At 43.5% G+C, this 23,039-nt stretch overlaps 2 protein-coding genes across 4 annotated transcripts; one reads left to right on the top strand and one right to left on the bottom strand.

Moving 5' to 3' along the window:
* The first annotated feature begins 278 nt into the window (after positions 1 to 278).
* On the top strand, positions 279 to 13,443 carry CCNA2 (cyclin A2). Its single transcript, XM_038400293.2, has 8 exons — positions 279 to 669; positions 1,340 to 1,592; positions 4,270 to 4,382; positions 4,956 to 5,179; positions 6,079 to 6,283; positions 7,698 to 7,811; positions 8,647 to 8,780; positions 9,255 to 13,443. Exons 1-8 carry the CDS (start codon positions 523 to 525, stop codon positions 9,304 to 9,306), a joined length of 1,242 nt encoding a protein of 413 aa, XP_038256221.1. The 5' UTR covers positions 279 to 522; the 3' UTR covers positions 9,307 to 13,443.
* Positions 9,691 to 23,039, bottom strand: EXOSC9 (exosome component 9). 3 transcript variants are annotated; one of them, XM_043514037.1, is made up of 12 exons: positions 22,547 to 22,900; positions 22,290 to 22,384; positions 21,520 to 21,639; positions 21,299 to 21,401; positions 20,297 to 20,434; positions 19,729 to 19,811; positions 19,250 to 19,382; positions 18,394 to 18,482; positions 16,190 to 16,336; positions 15,310 to 15,497; positions 14,529 to 14,610; positions 9,691 to 11,052 (listed from the first exon to the last, which is right to left on the bottom strand). In XM_043514037.1, exons 1-12 carry the CDS (start codon positions 22,610 to 22,612, stop codon positions 10,875 to 10,877), a joined length of 1,422 nt encoding a protein of 473 aa, XP_043369972.1. In that variant the 5' UTR covers positions 22,613 to 22,900; the 3' UTR covers positions 9,691 to 10,874. The 3 variants fall into 3 exon arrangements, with proteins under 3 accessions (XP_043369972.1, XP_043369973.1, XP_038256601.1); XM_038400673.2 differs by lacking the exon at positions 9,691 to 11,052 and adding an exon at positions 13,306 to 13,589 and having other exon boundaries at positions 22,547 to 23,039; XM_043514038.1 differs by lacking the exon at positions 22,290 to 22,384 and having other exon boundaries at positions 22,547 to 22,671.

Below are 23,039 nucleotides of genomic sequence, written 5' to 3'. Positions count from 1 at the left end.
CGAGATTCGAGCCCGCAGAAGCCCATGAGTTGACGACACTAACCCCGTGCCGCGAGCCTCCCGCCGAGCCCGCCGGGGGCTGTCTCACTCGTCTGGGTTTTGCTCTGCCTTGCGGACGAGGCGCGCGCCCCGAGCCCCTAGGCGCCAACGCCTTCTTCACCCTACCGCCACGTGCGGGACCGGGGCCTCGCGCTCCTTGCCGCTGTGCCGTCAGCCCGGCCGCGCTCCCCGGCCCCGCCCCTCGCGCCGTTCCCTCCCGCCCCGCCCACGCCGACTACTCGCGCAGCGCGTTTGGCCCCCGCGGGGTGCCGTAGGCGGTGTGACGTAGGGCCCTGGGTTCCCCATTGGCGGATTCAATAGTCGCGGGCTACTTGAACGGTGGGAGCGGAGCGGGCTGGAGGAGCTGCCCGTAGCGCGAGCCCCCCTCTCTCCCGGGCACCCCAGTAGCGCGGCGCCGGGTGCCCGCCGAGCTCCGACCCCCTTGGTGCACGCGGCTGCGGAGCCCCCCCCGGCGCTGGGACGATGCTGACGGGCGCCGCTGACCCGGAGCAGGAGAACCAGGAGAATGTGCCCCCCGGCGGCAAAGCGCGGCCGCCCGCCGCCGCCCTCGGGGCCCGCCCGGTGCTGGCGCTGCTGCGGGGCAACCAGCGCCGCCCGACCCAGCAGCAGGCAAGGCGGGCGCTGCACGGTGGGGCTGCCGGGCGGGGGAGCTACGGGCCGGGGCTCCGGGGCTGGCGGTGCCCGCGTCAGCACTACCGCTTCTAGGGACGGGCGGGCGCCTCTACCCCGCGGCGCTGCAGCGACCGGGACCGGCTCCTGTGCCCCGGCTCTCGCACCCCGCAGCGGGAACAGCCGCCCGGCGTCCGCCATCTTGGGGCCGCGCTTCCCTCCGCTGCGCCCCGCGGAGCAATGAGCGGGCCCGGGGGCAGCAAGCTGTCAGCAGCCGCCCGGGGGAGCTGGCTCCTGCTGGGCTGGGGATGCGGAGCTCGGGCTGGGAGGGGCGGGGAGCCCAGCCAGCAATGCGCCAGGATTGCCGAGAGCCGGGCAGCCCCCGCGGCTCCTGCTTAGGCTGAGCAGCTGGGAGCGCGGGCCTCCGCGCAGGCCGGGCACATGGCGGTGGCTCTTCGCTAGCGGGAGAAGGAGGGCTGATTGCTCAGGCACGACGTGACTAGCTCGGAATAGCGCCGGGGCCTCCATGGACGGCCCTAAATCGCGATGCAAACCACCGGGCGTTAGGCTGCGATGGCAATGTGGCGCGTCTGTGCTGCCTCGCGCTCCGGAGCCCTGTTGGATGAAAGGAGGGCTCCATGGAAACGCTAATGGCAACCTCTTATTCTAGGCTGCTCTTGCTCCCGCACCCTGGAGTATTAATGATGAAAACTATGGCAAGGTTCCAGCTGGAAAAGCGGGTAACAAACAACCTGCTTTTGCCATCCATATGGATGAGCCTGATGGGGAGAGACGAAAGAGGCAAGTGGCTCCTAAAAAGGCTGTGTCCCATGAAGGGGTCCTAGGCTTAAATACAGCTGTAACGTCACTGGGAGATAGAAAACCCTTGGCACCCATAGAAAATCCAATGGATCTTAGTTTTGGTAAGTATGTCCGTTAGTTAGTAACGGAAAATGGTGTATAAAGCATAGCTTATGTCTTTGAAATTGATATGCCCAATTCAGTACTGGATTGTCATATAGGCTGCTTCATACAATACTACATCAGTTTAACTGGGTACTACATAAATTTAATTGGGGCTGAAAGTTAAAGATTTGTAGTTTTATCAACTACAAAGTATTCTAGCAAGAATACTAGACTTAAATCTCTCCAAGATTTCTAATGCATTTGTCAGTTCCTATTGAGCCATGTTCTCAACCTATTTACTCTTGTGGGCTGTATATGCAGCTTGCACTCTCTCTGAAATGTGGGCCACATCTATCCACACACAAAATATATATACTACTGGTATGGCCCTGATGTCACATGGGCTGCAGCTGTGTCTTGATTGGGTTGGGGGTTGAGAACCACTGCTGTTGAGGCCGGGGGAGGGGGGTGTCACTAACCCATCCTCATCTAAAGCTTTCTTCTCTAGTGCCCACCCACATGCCCCTCCTCCCCCGGGGGAGGATCCACTAGACCCAGGTGTCAAAAGATTACAGGGACAACAAAAGAAAAAACAGGGACCAGGAGTGAGGGTTATGGGTTCAAAAGCAGGGATCCAGAGTGGGACACTGAACAGAGAACCCCAGACAGTGCCCACTGTACCATATATGCATTTGTTTGTAGCTGATCCAGAATGTATTCACTTGGTTTTTCTAAAGTGAACGTTTTACCCCACTATGCCCCTGTACTGAATCATTGCCTGTTGTATCAGGTCAGTGAAACTAAGTGAGCAAAATGCTAGCAGAAACTGGATGCAGGTATCTTTAAATCGCACTTTCAACCTCAACTGGATTATCATAAGTAATTTATCACAAATAGAGATTCTCAACATGATCATGGGAAGACTAGACTATTCTAAATCTTGGATCAGAGCAGTACTCACAAGGAAGTGTCAGTCTCTGCTGTGATCGTTCCATAAGTAATGGAAAACTAATACTTTCCTGTAAAGGTCCAGTTTGAGTGATTTAGGGTTGTTTAGAAGATCTCCCAAAGACTCTAAGGTGCCACAAGTACTCCTTTTTCTTTTTGTGAATACAGACTAACATGGCTGCTACTCTGAAACCCCCAAATCTAGAGGCTTTTGGAGAGGACATAGATTGGGTTGGTAGGTGATACACTGGCTAATCCCTGAAGATACTCTATTTCTTCCCGATGCTTCCTCCCTGTGAATTACCAAAGCTATTTTCAGGCAATAGCTCTGCTTTGCCCAGTAACTGCTGTATTTGTGTGTGCCCTTACCCTTCTCAGTCCCACTGTGGCTCATGAGCAACTGACATGTTTGAACCCTGCCACCTTGTACCTCATTGGAGGGAGTTGTGGATTGCAGGGAGACACAAATCACTCTAGAGCTTTGCTCCTGGCTACAGTCTTGGGGGCAGAGGAGTGGAGTATTTAACTCCAGGCATAGTTTCTGCAGAGACTGGAAGGCTCTTAGCTCAGAGGCTACTGATAGGGTAGTGCCTCTAGCTTCTGCTGTCTCCAGATGTGAGTACAAGAGCTGGGAGCTCCAAACTCACTCTGGAAAATAAGTGCTTCAAAATGCTTGAATTCATTTAGGGGGTGGGGTGGGCCTCTATTACTACAGAGGGATGTGGAGGTCAGGGGTTACTTGAAGGCAAGTGTGGGGCAACACAAACTGCTGTTACGTTGCAGTCTTGCTCCATTCTGTATTGACTTCTGTATGCATAGGTACATCACAACATGCCATTTATTAAACACAACACTGAATCTAATAATACTAATAATTCTATAGTTCCTTTTTACATTTTCATCTAAAAGGTCTAATCCAATTTCCAGAACTAGAATCCACAATGTAATTCCTTAATTCCTTCCCCCCCATCAAAGTATTAAATGGATCTAGAGTAGGTTAACTTGCATGGTAGCCTGCTGGCTTGTAGATTCCTAAAATAATGACAATGGGATATTAACTACAGTTTGTCTAACATTCTGCACATGTAAATTCTTCTGTGGAAGAACCATATCAGTAGCCTAGTTCTGTAGCTCTGGCAACTAATTAATCCACATTGTGAAAATCTACCTCCATGTTAGACCAACCTCTAAACTCACTGACCAAGGGCTTCAGCTTACTTTAAATCAGCACAGAACTTGAATTTTTATTTTAACATGTTTCAGAGTAGCAGCCGTGTTAGTCTGTATTCGCAAAAAGAAAAGGAGTACTTGTGGCACTTTAGAGACTAACAAATTTATTTGAGCATAAGCTTTCATGAGAGCTGTAGCTCATGAATGCTTATGCTCTAATAAATTTGTTAGTCTCTAAGGTGCAACAAGTACTCCTTTTCTTTTTATTTTAACATGGTAACACAAGGCGACTTCTCCTGATTGTCAGGTTAGTTTGCCATTGAGTTCCCTTTCCCTTGGAACAGTTGATAAGGGATTCCTGAAGAACAAATGTGTCTAGTTCCCTGTGACAAGAATGAAGTAAGATAAATCTGCAAACTGATGACATTCTGGTCTCCCTGGACTGCTGCAGCCTTGGTGCCTCAAATGCATAAACTGAACCCAGTGTTAGTTTAATCATTACTCTCTTGTAAATGTGTAAGGCTGACTACTCTACAAAACTTAAATTAATGTAGCTACTATCTTGAATTTGTTTAGATTCCCCAAGTATTATGGATATATCAATAACTCAAGAAGTAGAAGAAAAAGTAAATGTTAACCAGGTGCCAGACTACATCGAAGACATCTACACATATCTTAGGGAAATGGAGGTAAGAGGCTATAAAAATGCCCTTAGGACTAGAAGTGTTTAATTTCTAGACAGAATGAGTAATTATGCAGTGTTAAAGCTAGTATAGTGACAGAATTAGCAACTTGTAGCCTGAGAAAGGAAGACCTAGATAGACCATGGAATCATTTCCCGATGAAACTGCTAAACCCTCCTCAAATTATACTAACTGGCTAGATAATCCACTAAACACACAATAGAGAACAAGCCCATACTGGCTGGACAATGGACCTGGTGACCTAAGACCTTTAATATCTAAACTAGAATCTACTTTAGATGTAGTACAAACTCCCTGGATTCTTATCTGTGGTGGATTTTTGGTTCTTCAGAAGAAGAACATAAGAATGATCATACTGGGTCACACCAACGGTCCATCTAGCCTGGTATCTGACAGTGGTCAATAGCAGGCCCTTTTAGAGGGAATGAACAGAACAGGTAATCATAAAATGATCCATTCCCAGCTTCTAGCAAACAGGCTAGGGAACAGCATTTGAATCTTGCAAAGAAGTGAGGCTAACTGAATTTCTTACATACACAATCACAACTGTCTTAACAGGTAAAATGCAAGCCTAAAGTGGGTTACATGAAGAAGCAGCCTGATATAACAAACAATATGCGAGCTATTCTGGTGGACTGGCTGGTGGAAGTTGGAGAAGAATATAAATTACAGAATGAAACTCTGCACTTAGCTGTAAACTACATTGATAGATTTCTTTCTTCGATGTCTGTGCTGAGAGGGAAGCTTCAGCTTGTGGGGACTGCAGCCATGCTGCTAGCATCGTAAGTTTTAAACTGGCATCCATTGCTTTTCAACTATTAGAACTTGCTAACCTTTCCTGTAGGTGTCCAGCAGGTAAATCTCAGGGCTGTATTTCTCCTTCCCCCCCCCCCCCCACCCCACATAGAAAAGAGCTGGGGATGGTGGCACAACTTAGTGAATCCTTCCTTCTCCAAGAAGACTCCAGAGTTTTTAAAAAAAACCCTGACATTTGCAAGCCCAACATGAAATGTGGCTTCTGTCTTTGAGTTCATTTAACTAATACTTAAAGGCTTTTAAAAAGCCTTTTTCTCAGGGTACAGCTACACTAGCCACCAGTTTGGCAGGTAGCAATCGATCTATCCAGATCAATTATCACATCTAGTGTAGATACAATAGTGATCCCTGATAGCTCTCCTCACTTCCACCTCTCGCCACAGTGGAGTAGGAGTCGACGGGAGCGGCAGCAGATCAGCTATTCTTGTAGCTGAAGTTGTGTATCTTAGGTTGATTTCCTTCTCTCTTCTGTCCTCACAGGGTGCGCTGCCGTTCCCCCCCTGTGTAGATAGAGCAGGCCTACGGGTCCATGTGGCTGACGAGAACACGGAAAGGCAACTAGTCAAATTTGAGCATGACTTAGTTTGAGATTCCTGGAAATACAGTAACTAGGAGTACTAGTTTTGGTACTAAAAATAACATTACTATCAATAGTGTACTGGGAAGAATTGCTTAAGCTTTCAGTATAACATCTAGACCGCCAAAGTGACAATGTAGCAACCAGCAAAATTTCTAGGGAGGTACAGTTCTCAGCCATCTTAAAACTGCAGTCAGATTTGGCAAACATGATGATTCTACTAAACACAGACTGATAGACATGCTCTTTACCTGTATCTGCCAGTTTACTGTTTCTTTCAAACTGCAGGAAGTTTGAAGAAATCTACCCTCCTGAAGTAGCAGAGTTTGTTTACATCACAGATGATACCTACACCAAGAAACAGGTCCTAAGAATGGAGCACTTAGTGTTGAAAGTCTTGTCATTTGACTTGGCAGCTCCAACAATAAACCAGTTCCTCACTCAGTACTTCCTACACCAGCAGACCAATCTTAAAGTGGAGAATTTATCAATGGTAAGTGTGGATTTGGAGTTAACAGATCTTTCTGCTTGCATTAGGCTCAGTACTTGTGGAGCTTGCAGGCTTCCTGTCCTCCCACTGGAGAAAAGAGGGGATGTGCCAATTGTAATAAGCTTCTGAAGAACTGAAATTTATAACTGGCAGGCTGAGAACAGCAGCTTTGCTTCCCTGTCTGGTTTCTAGAGCTTGCAGCTGGCACAATATTCTAGTGGTGAGCCTGTAGCACTACAGTGAGAATTGGCCATAAAATGGCCTTTCCCACTTGTCACAAAGTGTTCAAATACTGGTTCAGCCTTGCCTGAGAGGGACATAAATTCAATGGATTAACTACAGTAAACTAAAATGTAAAGCTTATTATGGGATCTCAGGAAGACTTACTATAGTCTACTTTGTAAATGTGGTGGTCTCTACAGCACTGGCTCCTTCAGGCTCATTCTAGACCAGCAGTGGGCAAACATCTTGGCCCAAGGGCCACATCTGAGTGGGGGAAACTGCATGCAGGGCCAAGAATGTAGGCCTGGGGTTGGGGTCTGGGAGGAGGTGCAGTGTGCAGGGCAGGAGGTTGGGGGTACAGGAGGGGTTCCAGCTGGACACTGCTTACTGGAAAGGCTGCAGGGTGGCAGCAGGGTTATGGCAGACTCAGTCTGCCCTGGCCCCATGCCATGGTGCTCCCAGAAGTGTCTGGCACCATCTCCCTGGGAGAGGGGAGGGCAGGGCAGAGGGCTCAATGCACTGGCCTCACCTGCAGGCACTGCCCCCAGCAGCTCCCACTGGCCGCAGTTCCCTGTTTCCGGACAATGGGAGCTGCAGGGGGCTGTGCCTGTAGATGAGGGCAATGCATGGAGCCCTCTGTGTTGCCGCCCACCCTACAGGGGCCACAGGGATGTGGTGCTGGCCATTTCTGGGAGCAGTGTGGGGCCTGCCACACCACAGGGGTGGGCAGTCCTGCCGGCTGGATCCAAAGCCCTGACAGGTTGGATCCAGCCTACGGGCTGTAGTTTGCCCACCCCTGTTCTACATCAATATTTGACTAAATCCTATCTGAGATTAAGTATCCTTTTCAAGTCCTCTCACTGTTCTGATGTAAAACTAAATTCTCCCTTGTGACACAGGCAGCAGCTATGCAAATACAGTCAAAATATTTTAATATATGAAGTGGAATAACAAAGGAACAAGTGTAGAACCAAACACTACTTTTTTTTATCAGACTAACTCTTCCCTTTGAATATTAAAAGCTGCAAAAATTAGATGCTTGTCTTTTTGTCTGGAAAGCTCTAAATCCTTAAACATTGTACTGAAGGCCACTTTCCAAATAGTGTTGGAATACACTTAAACTAGTAAGGAAGATGCTTAGACTCTCATGTATTGGTGGTTGCCAAACAATTAGAAGCTCTGACTTTCTTTACAGTATCTGGGGGAGCTGAGTCTAATTGATGCTGACCCATACTTGAAATACTTGCCATCACTTATTGCTGCTGCAGCATTTCATCTAGCAAGCTATACAATCACTGGACAAACCTGGGTATGTAGAACAAGTAGCTTTAGAAAAGTCTCCCTTGTTTATAAGTAAACCGCCTTAAATACAGCAAATAGCACATCCTCAACCTGATATATGATCAAAACCTATTCTTCGCTAGCAATCATGATTTCTGTAAAGAACAGCTCATACAGAAAGCGACAGTCTTATTTTAACTGTCCTTAGTCAGAACTCAGTAATGGCTTCTACACCAGCCCTTTGACTATATTCCAAAACCAGCAAGCTTCTAACAGTGGGTAATGCACTAGAGGAGAACCTAAGTACCTTACAGAATATGGGTGTTTTTTTTGAGATGCCTCTTAGTGCTATCTCTAGTACCACCTACTCCTCCTAAAGGCTGCCTCTTGCAGGGACACTCAAATACTGTTTCAGTAAAGAAAATGTTCTTTTGCCTTAACTACTTGGAAGCGCATAGAGGAAAGGACCACTACTGGAAGAACGAACTGCTATGTCTTAAAGCCTAGCACAGTTAAGATGATTGATCAGACATTTTGCCTGATAAGTAGTTATAGATCAGCGGGTGAGGTTATAAAATGGAAGATTACATGCAGCTAAAGCTTCTTTGGCAGTTCCAGCTTGATATTTTCACTTTTGTAAAGTGCATTGACAGAATACTAACAGCAGCTTACTACTTTGCTGAGGAATCATGCATTCTGATGGTACCTTTTTTCTAGCTGCAGGTAGAGACATGAAATACCCACTGTCTAGAATAGCATTAAGTATAGCTTTGTCTTGTATTCAATGTATGGGAAAATGCTGTAAAGTAACTGGTCAGATTCATATGCTATATTTTTCCATCAACTTGTTTCCCTTTCCTCAGCCTGAATCTCTGTCCAAAATGACAGGATATACCCTTGAAAGCCTTAAGCCTTGTCTCATGGATCTCCACAAGACCTACCTCAGAGCAGCACAACACACACAACAGTCTATAAGAGAGAAATACAAGAATACAAAGTAAGTACCCACTTTTTAGCTGTGGGTGAACTGCAATACATACCTCTAATTTAAGATAAGCAGACTAGCTAGTCCACTCTGTCAGTGCACACAAGACTGGAAGTCTCTTCTTTGCTTTTTTTGGATCCAGGCATGACTCCTGTCAGTGATTTGGCGACTGTACGCTCATATAATGAGCTAATAACAGATGGTGTCCTGACTTGCAACTCAAGATGTAGTCTCAGTCCAGAAATTGAGACTGATAGCAGGAATTGCTTGGTGAAGTTCAATAGACCATTATGTCCCTTCTAGCCCTAAAAATCTAAGTAAAAAGCAAGGAGTTTTAAACCTATTAAGTGTTTTAACATGGTCTGCCCCATCGCAGACAGATGCTAGTTTACAAACTGTTAATGCTGTATTCTATCTTTTGTAATATAATCCCTTCAGAAGAGATCATTCTAACATGACTACATCTAATGCCCTTTTCTCCTTCAGGTACCATGGAGTATCGTTCATTGATCCACCAGAGACGCTAAATTTATCATAACAATCAAGAGACTCTTAAAATGTGTATTATACTTGCAAACAATGTACAGTTTTAACTCTGGTAAATATTTTAGATGTCTTACAATCATTTCAGAATACCACATGTGGTGCAACTTGAAATTATGAAGTTTTAGTTTTATATGGTTTTAATGTAAATCTTTTTGTACATGCAATCTTGTTCTAAATATTTAGCTGGAGCTCTTTTATAAAGCTGTTCTGTTCAAGTATTGAATTAACCATGATGGTGAACTGTTAATGTTAGTTCTAAAACTGTCCAATTAAGGAGCAGTACATAAAATGGGGATTTTAACTTTGAGTGACTGAAAGGCCAAGTTCTAATTCCAGTTGTGCTGAACAAATTACAAACTTGACAACTGTTTGTGTCAACACAAGATGCTACTAAGGTTTAATTTCATCTGAATTTAGATCCAATCTTTGGCTTAACTGTCATACCCCTAGAACTTTATATAATAAAAACCACTTTGAAGAAATTCAACTGACTTTAGTAGCTGGCAGGATTTAATAGGACTTGCTTCAAAAGCAGGCTTTTCAAATTTAGTGCTCAAACTATCAAGTAGTGGTCTCCAAAGCAGCCATCAGATAGCTAGAACTAAAACTACTGAAGTGTCCTCTTGTGTGAACAGAAATGACACCTAAGTGATACAAGTAAAAGTTCATGCAGCATTTTTAGTAAAACTTTAGTTTCTCTAAAAGCTTCCCTCTAGTCAAATTTCCATTACTACTGCTCTACCTCCCACTTGCTTTCCTAGCAGAGTGGTAGCAAACTACAGCAGGGAAAGTGGCCACTGGCACTACACCCTCCACAGGGGGAAGAGAATAATACAGCTGACCACCACAGCCTGAGACATGCTATGGATGAGTTATAGCTAGAGTGACACTGAATTCAGAACAGCCCATTTGGCAGGCTTTTATGCAGTGGAAATCCTAGTCAGTGTCAGGTTTTTAATTAGTCTTCTGCTTAAGTTGTAGCACTCTGCCAGTAATGGGGTAGTTAAACTTTACAGTTAAATCAAACTGACCTTTATCCTCTTGTAAACTTGTATAAGCACAGTATATCGTGAGCAGTGTTAAAAGTGTAAAGCAGGAACAGGGTTTAAAAGGAAATCTGCAAGTCTGGCAAATAAACATCCTGTACTAAAGCTGATGGCAGTGGTATTGCTTATCTTAATCTGTGTAGATCACTGTAGCTGACTTGCAATGAGTTTGATATCACTGATTCCAATTTAAAAGTGGGACTGCTTTTTTTTTCCCCATAAAGCAGGACTTAACTGTTTCTAAACTTAGCCCAAGAAATAAATACATAGGAGTGAAAGCAAATTCCTTTCTGAATCTAACATGACACTTTACCTTGTTTTAAACTATAGCTTAACTCTAGCATCTAATCCAAAACTGACAACTGCCCCACTGGTCATCTTGACCCAAATTGTGTTCTAACTCATTTCAATTGTTTAAATATAGAACAGCTAGCTTCCTCTACCAAGCAAAACCATTCTCTTTGACCCTATGAGTCTGACTATGCCAGCCTGGCCATGAAATGCATTCTGGTCTTTAAAAGACAGGTACGAAGCTGCTTGGGAGGCCTGCTCCTAGGTTTGACTGAATCAACTGATTTAAGGTAGGGGTGAAGGGTGGGGATGGGTAAGGGAAGTAGAAATGGAGGGCAGGCTTGGTGCTATGAATTTCCTTTAAGCTTCCCCAGGGGTGCTTGACCATACCTCCACTGGACCTATGGAAACAAGGTGACCATAGCCTAAAGTACAGGGGGGATTATATTAATGACCCTCCAAAGATTAACAGGTTAAAGTCTCTTTGCCACAAGTCTGGAAATAAGTCTGTCTACATGCAGGAGTGTACACACTAGCATGTTCCAGCACCATGTGTCCCAATTACTGTATCGCCACCAGCCTTAACTTTCATAGGCTGTTCTTGAAATGCTCTAAAATATACTCATTTGATATCTTTATCTTTTGGTTTAGGAGTGTCTTTGGCTCAGGTTCCTGAGCTAACAACTGCTTGTTTTTTCTAAAAGGTTCCTCTAGGATATAGACTCTTCCCCCACCCCATCTTGCATTGAAAAAAAGGACTGGTATTATACCTCACTAACACTGCTAGATTTGACAGTGTGTATACAGGCAAGCAGCACATCCTCAATCTTTTTTTGTGCACATTAGTGATAGGATATAGGTAACCTTAAAGCTACATGAAAAGCAGTTTAACAATCTTTTCTTTTGAGAAGAAATGTTACTATGCCTGTCTGCTTCCTCTTACACTGCTTTTTATGGAAACAAAACTACCACCCCACTCAATGCTATAGCATACTACCACACCTCTCCACTCATGTGAGTAGATGCACTAAGCCTGTTAAGATTGAGGAACCTCTAATATTAGACAGCACAGCTCTGTTCATGGTACATCTTTTTCCCCCCCCTTACTTTATAATCCCATCTCTATTACCCCTTGTCCTTTTCCCTTAAAGTCCTCACATTTCCTGGTAAAAAGTTTCCAGCATCTTCTGTCCTTTACCTCAGATATAATGCATGCAAGGCTGCACTACTAGACCAAATCTTTCCCTGAGGCAAAAGCAGATTGTACTGTACGGCAAACAGTAGCTTGTTTGTACAGCCTTTCGCAGAACAAGGTCCAGTTACAGGTTTTTCCTCAACAGAAAAGGTCAACACCAATGTAGCCTAAGAAGTGGTGGAACAAGATCCCTGCAAGGAGAATGCTAGATCACTGTAAAGATGAAGTAAACTTTACACAGAGAAAAGATAGGGTATGAACCACTGCACTATGTATATAATTTTTTTACAATAATGCTCTACATTGACTTAAGTGAAACCTTCACTTGCAGCATCTACAAAACACTGAGTTTGGACCCATTCATATATTTTACACTAGCCATTTCTTCCCCATTTTAAAAAAAAAACCTGATACTGCAAATAAACATGTTGGTGTTCCTTTTAAGAACAACATTATTCCCTAAGAGGTCCATAAAGCTCTGCCAAGAAGCACTTTTTGCTAAGTTTTAAAGGTACAGGGACAATTAAATTCTCAGTTTTACTATATATAACTTATGAACACATGAAATAAGATGCAAGTTATTTCTACTCTTCTCTTGTATGGATTTTCCTGTTTGTCTATTTCATCTTCTAAGATATCTAATGAAGCAGTTGAGATTAATTTGTCTGATGCTACTGCATAGATCCTTCCTACTTTGTCTCTGTAAGTTCTAGTGTTATCAGATAGTTCTTTTTAGACTTGCACTTTAAGAAGTATTCCTTAATTTTCATGAAACATGGTTAAACTGATTTGATTAAAAATAAACATTAAGAAAGACTAAGGGCTGTCTCAATTTCTTGTTTCAGAGTAGCAGCCGTGTTAGTTGGTATTCACAAAAAGAAAAGGAGTACTTGTGGCACCTTAGAGCCTAACAAATTTGAGCATAAGCTTTCGTGAGCTACAGCTCACTTCATCGGATGCATTCAGTGGAAAATACTGTATTTTCCACTGAATGCATCCGATGAAGTGAGCTGTTGCTCACGAAAGCTTATGCTCAAATAAATGTCTCTAAGGTGCCACACGTAGTTCTTTTAATTTCTTAAAATTTATAGGGGAGGAATGTTTGAGTCATGTTCTTGGTAAAGACAAAGGAGCTGCTTTGTCTACAACCCCCATCTCTTGCAGACATGATCTAATTAAGTCTCAATTCCACTGTCACTAATTCTATTGATGTAAAGAGGTACTGGATGAAGCTTATGCTTAGATTGAACAGAAAATCAAACCATGCCACTCCAGAACCTTAATACTTAAAAATGTAGAGTTGCACTGCCTTAAAATGAAGTTAAAAGGCTTTAGGAAGATGCTCTGACGAGATGGAAGTGTTAATATTTACAAATGTTTTTGCTAATAGTTTTAATGTGCAATTCAAGAGTTTGCTTACATATTTAGTTACCACTCTATTTACCTTCTACTCAAATGCTGACACTTTTGAATGTTTAATTTATTGCAAGACAAATGTACACTATTATATAAAAAATATACAGAGAAGTAGATCTCAGTTTCAGAAATGGGGGGGGAGAAGGAAAACTGATCTACAAAAATACATTCAGTAGCTTAATATACAGAGTAAGTGTCTCATTTCAGTATTAATCTATACAATTATTTTGAAGGGAACATGACTAATGAGTAGCTCTCTTCTTCTTTCTTTTTTTGTTAAATGCTTTCTTATTTGAAGAATATTCCTGTTTGGCGCTGGTCTGAGTTCTGTGAACAAACAACATTTCAACCTAAAATAAGGCAGCTTAATCAAAGACTGAGGGGCTAGACTGATGAAACCTTTATGACATGGAGCTTGACTTGCAGGGAACAAGATCTCAGCTCTATACATGACCAACCTACCACAATCCAATCATGTTTTACTTGTAACAGGGTTTAAAGAAAACTAAGGGAAACCCCCATCCAAACTGCAAACAACCTCAGCAACACAAATCCACATTTAACAGACACGTTAGAGCAGACTACTTTTCTAGATACCATCATTTCTATTAGCATTGAGTTGCATGGTTCTTATAAAGAAGGGAATTTGTGCTAAAAATAGTACAAGCTCCTCTTGCATTAGTAGTTAGAGCTGGGAAATGTGGACTCTCCTATTCACTGGGCAGAATCCACTGCAGCACACTGAGTAGCATAGGTGGCTCTAACCCACCATTTTGCTACCACAGGGTAACTCAGAACATCCAAGTATCAGATTTAAATGGCACCAGCTGTAGCAGTCCCATAGGCACTGCTTTATCAGGTGCTGATTAGCCCAAACACTGGATGCTTTGGCCTCACCTCATATGTGGGAGGTGGCATAGAGTTGAACCTGCTGATTCAGAGCAGAGACTGTCTTTTTATTCAGTTTGTACAATAGCTAGCACAATAGGCTCCTGGTTCATGACAAGGACTCAGGCACTACAGTAATACAAGTAAATATACTATCCCTAGATTCCCCAACATTAAGAGAATCCTTGGCTGCTTCCTTAGGCAGTGCAAAGAACCAAGAACAGGCTGAGGATCTGACCCCATTATCTAAGAGGAATGTTTTCCTTGACAAGCGTAGACACAAGGAAGTATACCGAACTTGCTGAAACTATTCCTTGTCTCAATACAGTATGCTATTTTAAAGATTTTTTTCCCCTTTAACTACATAGTTGTGGTTACCGTGTTTTCTTCTGCCTCTCCTCTGGTTCCAGAATGACAACTTCCTCCTCTTCACTGTCAGACAGTACAATTGTGTCATCACCTTACAAACAAACAAGAGAAAACCGTTATTTATATCACTGTAAAACCTGAGTGTTGTTTTGTACATCACATTTCTGTGAGTATAAGTCATTACGACATACCTAGAGATATTTTAACGCAGGGGGGACATGTTTTGGTAACTCTAGTGTGCAACTTACTCAAGGGCCAGAATCACTCTTCGAGCACAATAACTTTAAAACAACTGATACTTTATTTTAGCTGTTATAAACTGAATACTTTTATAAGAGTGGCTGAGTTTGGTTTAGTATCCTGCTGCCTCTGCCACATCTCTCCACTGTAGGTAGAGGACAGAGCACCAAGACCATTCTCATTGGTTTGTCTGGTATTTTGCTTTCATTAGATACTGACATAACGGCAACAGGCATCCTTTCCCCAAAAGCACCTTTCTTTGTTATTTTCTGGTCCCTACTAATTCCCCAGTGTAGGGTTTCCCTCCTGTAAAAACTCCACCCTCTACTCCCAGCATGTCTTTCTGGGGTTGTATATTTAAATTTGGCAGATGTAAGCCATAACAGCTCTGAAGTGGTCATTTTGCAGTTGGCAGCTGCATCTTCCTGCTGGCAAGTCCCTATGGTGTCTTCCCTTTCTTACTGCTAAGGAGAGGACACAGCTTCAAATACACTAGAATTAATACATGAACGGTGTTTTCAGTAATATTACATTTAAAGCAGATACTAACCCTTCTTAGTTTTCCTCACAACATTTCTCTCTTCCATTTCCATTTTCTGACCCTCTGAGGTGGTAGCATCATCACTGTTACCTTCCTCTTCCTCCTCTCTCTCAGATTCTTCAAGGTCTCCCCAGAAGTTCTCTATTCCCTCCCCAATTTGGGCCATCCCAGGCATCTTCAGTATTGGTTTGGCAAAACTGAGCTAATTAAGAAAAATCCATGAATTGCCAGAATTCTTATTTGTACTCTCATTGCACAGCATGTTGAACTAGATAAATTATTTGGGAAGTTTAAGTACATAAATAATCTGTGGTGAGTACCAAGGGCTGAGCACGTGATATGAGGAAATTCATTTGAGCAAAATGGCAAGTCAATGTTCTCTTGAACAGCTGACAAAGTAAAAATGCCTAACGTATGCACAATGAATGAGACAACTGATCACCTTCACATCTGAGCCCCACCTTGCCATGCAGAAGTTAGTTGGGTTCATCTTTTTGCTGCCTCTGCTGCAGAACTCATCTCCCCTTGAAGGGCCTCACATTGCTGTTGAGTGATTCCCCTTTTCTATATCCGTGGAATAGAAATTAATAATGCCACATGGAGCTGCATTGAACCTTAGCTGAAGGATTCAGAGGCATTAGGGGAGTAATGGAAAAGGGAGGCAGAGAAAGATTCTGGCAGAAAACCCACACACTCCTGATCAACATGCTATACTATGAATTCCTCTACTGGGATACACTTTCTATAAATAGAACAAGATATAGATGATCATGATGTAGTCATAGCCTTCAAAGAAACGAGAAACTCAAGATGTATTGAGTGATTCAGAAAAGCTTTAACAGTGAGATATCACTGTCTTCTCACTAAAGTGATACAGTAGAAAAGATACACATCTGAAGGAGAGTCAGCCTTGGTGATGATTTCTTCAGCTTGCTCTTCCACATCATTAGTATCAACAGGAGCTCTTTCCATTTTAAAGGCAGAGATCTTTTGATCTGGTATAGACTCTGCAAAGCCAAACTTTCCACCTTCTTTCCTATTTATTAAATAAATACAAAAATTATATTTCAAGACATTTTACATTTCAAAAAGTCAAGTTAAAGAGAGTTCAGCTATATACAGAGATGTGATTTACAACAGCAACACTAAAAAAACCAGGTTAGCTGTTTAAACTGTTAAGTCAGTGGTTCTCAAACTTTTGTACTGGTGACCCCTTTCACACAGCAAGCCTCTGAGTGTGACCCCCCCCATATAAATTAAAAACACTTTTTAATATACTTAACACCATTATAAATGCTGGAGGCAAAGGGGGGTTTGGGATAGGGGCTGAGAGTTCACGACCTCCCTATGTAATAACTTCATGACCTGAGGGGTCCCAACCCCCAGTTTGAGAACCCCTGTGTTAAGTGAAACAATACAAAAAATGTGTTCCTGTTTTAGATCAGGCACAAAAACTTTGAACTGAGAAGGCCAAGTTTTCCCTAGTTGTGGTTTCAGTCACCTGAGAACAGCAATCCTTTTTTGAATGTGGCTGTTTTATTATAGATTCATAGATACTAAGGTCAGAAGGGACCATTCTGATCATCTAGTCCGACCTCCTGCACAGCGCAGGCCACAGAATCTCACCCACCCACTCCTATGAAAAACCTCACCCATGTCTGAGCTATTGAAGTCCTTATATCATGGTTCAAAGACTTCAAGGAGCAGAGAAGCCTCCCTCAAGTCAACCATGCCCCATGCTACAGAGGAAGGCAAAAAACCTCCAGGGCCTCTCCAATCTGCCCTGGAGGAAAATTCCTTCCCGACCCCAAATATGGCCATCAGCTAAACCCTGATCATATGGGCAAGATTCACCAGCCAGATACCCAGGAAAGAATTTTCTATAGTAACTCAGATCCCATCCATCTAATATCCCATCTCAGGGGATTTGGCCTATTTACCCTGAATATTTAAAGATCATTTACTTACCAAAATCCCATTATCCCATCATACCATCTCCTCCATAAACTTATCGAGTAGAATCTTAAAACCAGATAGATCTTTTGCCCCCACTGCTTCTCTTGGAAGGCTATTCCAAAACTTCACTCCTCTGATGGTTAAAAACCTTCGTCTGATTTCAAGTCTAAACTTCCTGGTGGCCAGTTTATACCCATTTGTTCTTGTGTCCACATTGGTGCTGAGCTTAAATAATTCCTCTCCCTCTCCTGTATTTATCCCTCTGATATATTTATAGAGAGCAATCATATCTCCCCTCAACCTTCTTTTAGTTAGGCTAAACAAGCCAAGCTCCTTGAGTCTCCTTTCATAAGACAAGTTTTCCATTCCTCGGATCATCCTAGTAGCCCTTCTCGTACCTGCTCCAGTTTGAATTCATCCTTTTTAAACATGGGAGACCAGAACTGCACACAGTATTCTAGGTGAGGTCTCACCAGTGCCTTGTATAACGGTACTAAAACCTCCTTATCCCTACTGGAAATGCCTCTCCTGATGCATCCCAAAACCGCATTAGCTTTTTTCACAGCCATATCACATTGGCAGCTCATAGTCATCCTATGATCAACCAATACTCCAAGGTCCTTCTCCTCTTCCGTTACTTCTAATTGATGCGTCCCCAACTTATAGCTAAAATTCTTGTTATTAATCCCTAAATGCATAACCTTACACTTCTCACTATTAAATTTCATCCTATTACTATTACTCCAGTTTACAAGGTCATCCAGATCCTCCTGTATAATATCCCGATCCTTCTCTGAATTGGCAATACCTCCCAGCTTTATTTATTAGTATCATGCCATCTTCTTTAAACAACTAAGCTTTTCTTTTTCCAACTTTATTCTCTCCCCTCCTCCCCAAAGTTTCCCACAGTAGTTGTTTTGCATCATGCATCAAATACAATTGGCTTGAGGGTGTCAATACAATCATCTCTTCTGAGAAAACAGAACTATTAGCTGAGTCTGAGTATAACACCACTTATTGAAGACCATCAGTTGCAGAGCTTTCTTTCAGAGACTCCTCTCACAGGAAAACAGTACAAGAATAATCTGACCCCACAAACGTATTAACTTCCAATACATTGCATTTTAACAAACTCACCTAACTTTCCGGTCATTCTCCAAGGCCTTTTGAATTAGCTCTGTGATCTCTGCTACTTTAACACCAGTTATTTTACTACATCTCAGAACCTGTTTGTAGTGAATAATAATTTATTATCATGCAATTAAAAATAAACATAACTTTATACTTAAATTAAGTGAAAACGTACTTTTTTTTGTACTGCTAGATGCTAATGCCCTATGAATGATGTCTCAGTCAAGGAAGTTCAAATGGAAACTTCCCCACAAACCTTTAGCTAAGAATTTGTTTGACAGAGAAAATACGCTTTATGCCTAGTTAGTACTGTTTAACCTGAGCAGTCTGTCATATGTTATATATTGTATGCACAGATCTATACTGAAACTACCAAATTCATTAATAATTAGAAAAAGAGCTATGTGCCATCTTAAGAATGCAAAAGACTTCCAATATTATTACTGGCCTTAAAAAAAAGTTTAGTTTCATTTCAGATTAAAGTGACAAATATTTCAAGACTAGCGGCTACACAAATACCAACTGAGGAGCATTGGAATCTGGCAGCAATAAGTTATTTGTTATAGTCAAGAAACATGTTTATATTTAGAAAGACATATAAATATCACTTGGAAATTTTAATAGATTGCTCTCCCAATTACCTTAAACTCCATGCAAGAAGTACAGATTATGAGACCAAACATTTGGAGTTTAGACCATCCTCCCAAAGTACTGTCATGTTTACATTTCCTATCCAGTTTTCTATGGAATCAGACAGAGATACCATTCTTCTCTCACATCAAAACACTACTAGATGGTTCAATATTACAATACTTCAAGAAGTTTATACCAGAGAGAATGACTCAAAGAAAATGCCATTTACCTGATCTTTTAACAGCATAATCCCTCCACTGGACTGGATAGTACAAATCTCACGATGTTTATTCATGGCAATCACTAGGAGGCCATCCATTACACGTTCCTCTCGTTCACTGGGATCCACCAACAAATAGGTCCTGAAACCATTGTTGAATAGGACACAATAGTTAAGGATAACTTGTTTGCCTGAAACTTTAAGGGCAGGAGACAAATTACATAAACAAGCTTCATGGTTTTGGGGATGAGTATACCCAAGGAGACTGACTTCAGAAGTGTACATTGAATTATGAAAAGTCTACGGAAATTTCATGTTACACAATGCAGCATGAAGAAGAACACCTCTTCTTCACACCTTCTCATTTCAGATAAAGCTAGTTCACTAGTGCATTTTGTTAACACAGCTATTTATGGAAATTTATGTTTTTATTCCAGTTCTGCAGAAACTGGTAGATGATTTAAATCAGTGCCATAACAGAAACTTACCCTTGCTGGAAAAAGGCAAAACTGACACAGATAGGCATGTGATGGATACTCAAAGGGACAGGATCACGTTCCTCAGGGGTATACTAAAAACATAAATAGTCAAGGTGGCAATTTGTTACTTACCCAATTCCATATATAATTTAAAAGAAAGTACTAAGACAAAAAGTAAAAAAGCCTATCATCCAAAAATTCAACATGACTTGATTTGCTCTCTCTTTTTAAAATGTTATTTTCTATTAATATTATTTATCTAGGTAACTGTACTGTACCCATTTTTGTACCATTTGACCCCTTCCAGTTTGGCTAAGAAATATAAAAAAGTGCTAAAAAAGGCCATCCTTATTTAATTTTTTAATGTTTACAGTCTCTCAAATTGAAAATCATTAACTGCATACTATACATATTGATAAAAGCAAATGGATCTATTCCTATCCCTTGATATTTTAAGTAGCTCTACCTCTAAAACTTATCTTGTCTCTATTGACAAAGATCCATTTTATATAGAGCAGCAATCATCAATGAAAATTTAATTTCAATAATCCCACCACTTTCACCTCATCCTACTCACCAAAGTTACTTCCTCTCCTTGCACAGATACATCTGGTCTACGGAAGTGACACAAAGCAACTATTGCTGCTATACTTGCAGCATCAATAATGTTTCCATCATGATTCAACAAATGCAGGTCCACACGAATCTGCCACACCTGGGAGGGGGTGGGGATGGGTGGAAGGGGGGGGGACGACAACATGAAAATTCACTAAACTGTAGTCCTGGTAACTTGTATGGATTTTCCAACATCTTTTCAAGATATCTTTTTACTATTCATGTTGAAGGTAAGTATAATTCAGTTCTTGATCATCAAAAATTATGATGAAAATTGAATAAATCCAAACAGAAAGAGTATCTGTTTTCAATACTATTAATTTGTGATGAAGAAATAAAACTGAAGTATGATTTCAGCCCCGATCCTGTAAACCAGGGATTCTCAAACATCACTGCACTGCGACCCCCTTCTGACAAGGAAAATTACTACACAACCCCAGGAGAGGGGACTGAAGCCTAAGCCGCACTGCCCCAGGTGATGGGGCCAATGCCAAAGCCCAAGCCCCACTGCCCTGGGTGAGGAAGCCAATGCCGAAGCCCAAGGGCTTCAGCCCCAGGCAGGGGGCCTGTAACCTGGGCAGTGGTGCTCAAGCTTCAGCTTCGGCCCTGGAAAGTAGGGCTTGAGCTTCGGCTCTGGCCCCAGACCCCACCAAGTCTGAGCCAGCCCTGGTGACCCCATTACAAATTGGGTCATGACCCACTTTGGGGTCCCAACCCACAGTTTGAGAACTGCTGCTGTAAACATTCATTCATATGATTAGCTTTAGCATGTACATAGCCCATTGACTATAAAGGGACTATGCACGATCTTAAAGTTAAAACACATCTATGTTTGGACAGCTGGAACCATAGCCTTTTAAAATAAAATCAGGATTATTGGTCCTCAAAGACAGACTGACCTCTAAATGCAACATATTAATCCCCTAGTATTAAAGATCTTTTAATTTCATAGCATTTTTCACACCTTTACACCAGCAACAACACACAGAGATTCAGTGTCTATACATTTTGAGTTTCTTAGGCATCTTTCTAGTAGTCGATTCAGTTTCACCAAAAGGTCAGATTGCCTGGAAAAAACAAGAGATTGGGTACATTTTAGTTGTGAGTTATTAATAAGTCTGACAACTATGAAACTGAATAGCTTTCCTTATGCCATCCTTGCCTGTAGTCACTGAAGAGACATACCTGCCAGGCTCAAAAGCTGGTGCAGCCATTGGGGAGAGCTCAAGATTAAAGAAAAGTATACCCTCTGTAGCTCGATTTAGCTTTGGGGAAACAAGTTCACACGAAACCTGTCCAAGGACTCTGCAAAAGAAACCGCCCCCCACAAACCCAAAAAGATTTCAGTATGGGTGACAAAAACAACATTAAAGCAACTTACACTTCAATTTTACAGCGCATCTCCACTTTATTACAACTTCTTCATATATAGGACTTGGTCATACAGATAAAATGACAGTCGCTAACAGGGAATAAGCAGGATCTAGACGTTAAAGCACAGGTCAGAAGTTCAAATTTCTGCGGTTTATTCCCAATTCTACTACTGTGGGAGCTCGAACAATTTACTTGTGTCTACTTCAGCTCCTCCAGCCTATAAAAGAGAGATACCATCTACTTCACAAGGGTGTTGCCAGGCTTAATTTGAGATCCTGGGATGGGGGAAATTAATGAATTGCCAACATCCCGGGCTTGGGCATAAAGATCCGCTCATCTGCAGCTTTCCACGCTGTGCCTAGAAACACCTCAGGGGAGACCAACCTCTGCTTTCCTCAGCACCAACCCCTCCCCCCCCATCGCTATCGTCCTCCCGCAGACGGCTGCGGTGAATCCGCACCCCGCGTGCACGAGCGCAGTCGGGGCCGCTCCGGCAGGGCCAGGACGCGGCGGCTGTGAGGCGACACGAGGTACCGCCACGAGCCACACGGTGAGGGGTGGGGGGGGGCTCCCCGCGGTACCTGGTCCTCCCCAGCTCCACGATGCAGCAGCCGTAGTCGGCGCCGAAGGAGATCCGCACGTTCCTGTAGTCGTAGCTCTGCCGCCCGTCCAAGCGCTGCAAAGCCGAGAGCAGAGTCACTACCCGCGCGGGACCGCCCCGGGTCCGACCCGGAGGCAGAGCGGTGGGGTGGGGGCCCGCCCCCGCTCCCATGGGAGGGGGCCCGGCCGGTGGCGGCGCTGTGGGGGAGGGGAAAGAGGGGGTGTCTCGGACTCGTACCTTCCTCTCCTCGATGGCGCGCAGCAGGAAGCGCCGCTCGCAGTTAGACAGCGGCGTCTCCTTCATGCTGGCGGGGCCTCGCGATCTGGGGCCCTCTCCGCTCGCGCCCCTGAAACGTCATCAAGAGGCGCCGCGGCAGCCAGAGAGTGCGCAGGCGCGAGGGTTGGACTCCTCTAGTTGCGGTGTCGTCGCCGCTGCCGCAGGGGCGGGGACCGGACTCCAAGCCCGTAGAGCCGGTGACCGCGGGCAGCGTCCCGGCTCCCGCGCCTGGAGCATGGCGCCAACGGACACTCAGAGTCTTCCGCGGCTTTGCCAACGTTTTGTCGGCACAAACTCAAACAACCTTGTCGCGCCCGTCCCAACTCGCTCCATCCCCACCCTCGCCTCCTCGCTCTCCCTCCCCACCTCGCTCATTTTCACCTGGCTGGCTCAGGGAGCTGGGGTGTGGGGAGGGGTGCACGCTCTGGGGTGGAGTCAGAAATGCGTTCAGGGT

This window comes from Dermochelys coriacea, chromosome 4 (genome assembly GCF_009764565.3).
Source record: "Dermochelys coriacea isolate rDerCor1 chromosome 4, rDerCor1.pri.v4, whole genome shotgun sequence".
NCBI lineage: Eukaryota > Metazoa > Chordata > Testudines > Dermochelyidae > Dermochelys > Dermochelys coriacea.
The sequence above is the reverse complement of the archived record's forward strand: the minus strand, read 5'-3'. Positions and strand labels throughout refer to the sequence as shown.

Coding starts and splice junctions, on each gene's coding strand:
- EXOSC9 (XM_043514037.1), bottom strand. CDS start 22,612: ATGAAGGAGACGCCGCTGTCTAACTGCGAGCGGCGCTTCCTGCTGCGC. Junction 20,435..21,298: donor GTGTTGTTGCTGGTGTAAAG/GTGTGAAAAATG, acceptor ACCCCCTCCCAG/GTGTGGCAGATTCGTGTGGA. Junction 11,053..14,528: donor GAGAGGCAGAAGAAAACACG/GTAACCACAACT, acceptor TTGTTTCCATAG/GTCCAGTGGAGGTATGGTCA.
- CCNA2 (XM_038400293.2), top strand. CDS start 523: ATGCTGACGGGCGCCGCTGACCCGGAGCAGGAGAACCAGGAGAATGTG. Junction 4,383..4,955: donor CATATCTTAGGGAAATGGAG/GTAAGAGGCTAT, acceptor CTGTCTTAACAG/GTAAAATGCAAGCCTAAAGT. Junction 6,284..7,697: donor AAGTGGAGAATTTATCAATG/GTAAGTGTGGAT, acceptor CTTTCTTTACAG/TATCTGGGGGAGCTGAGTCT.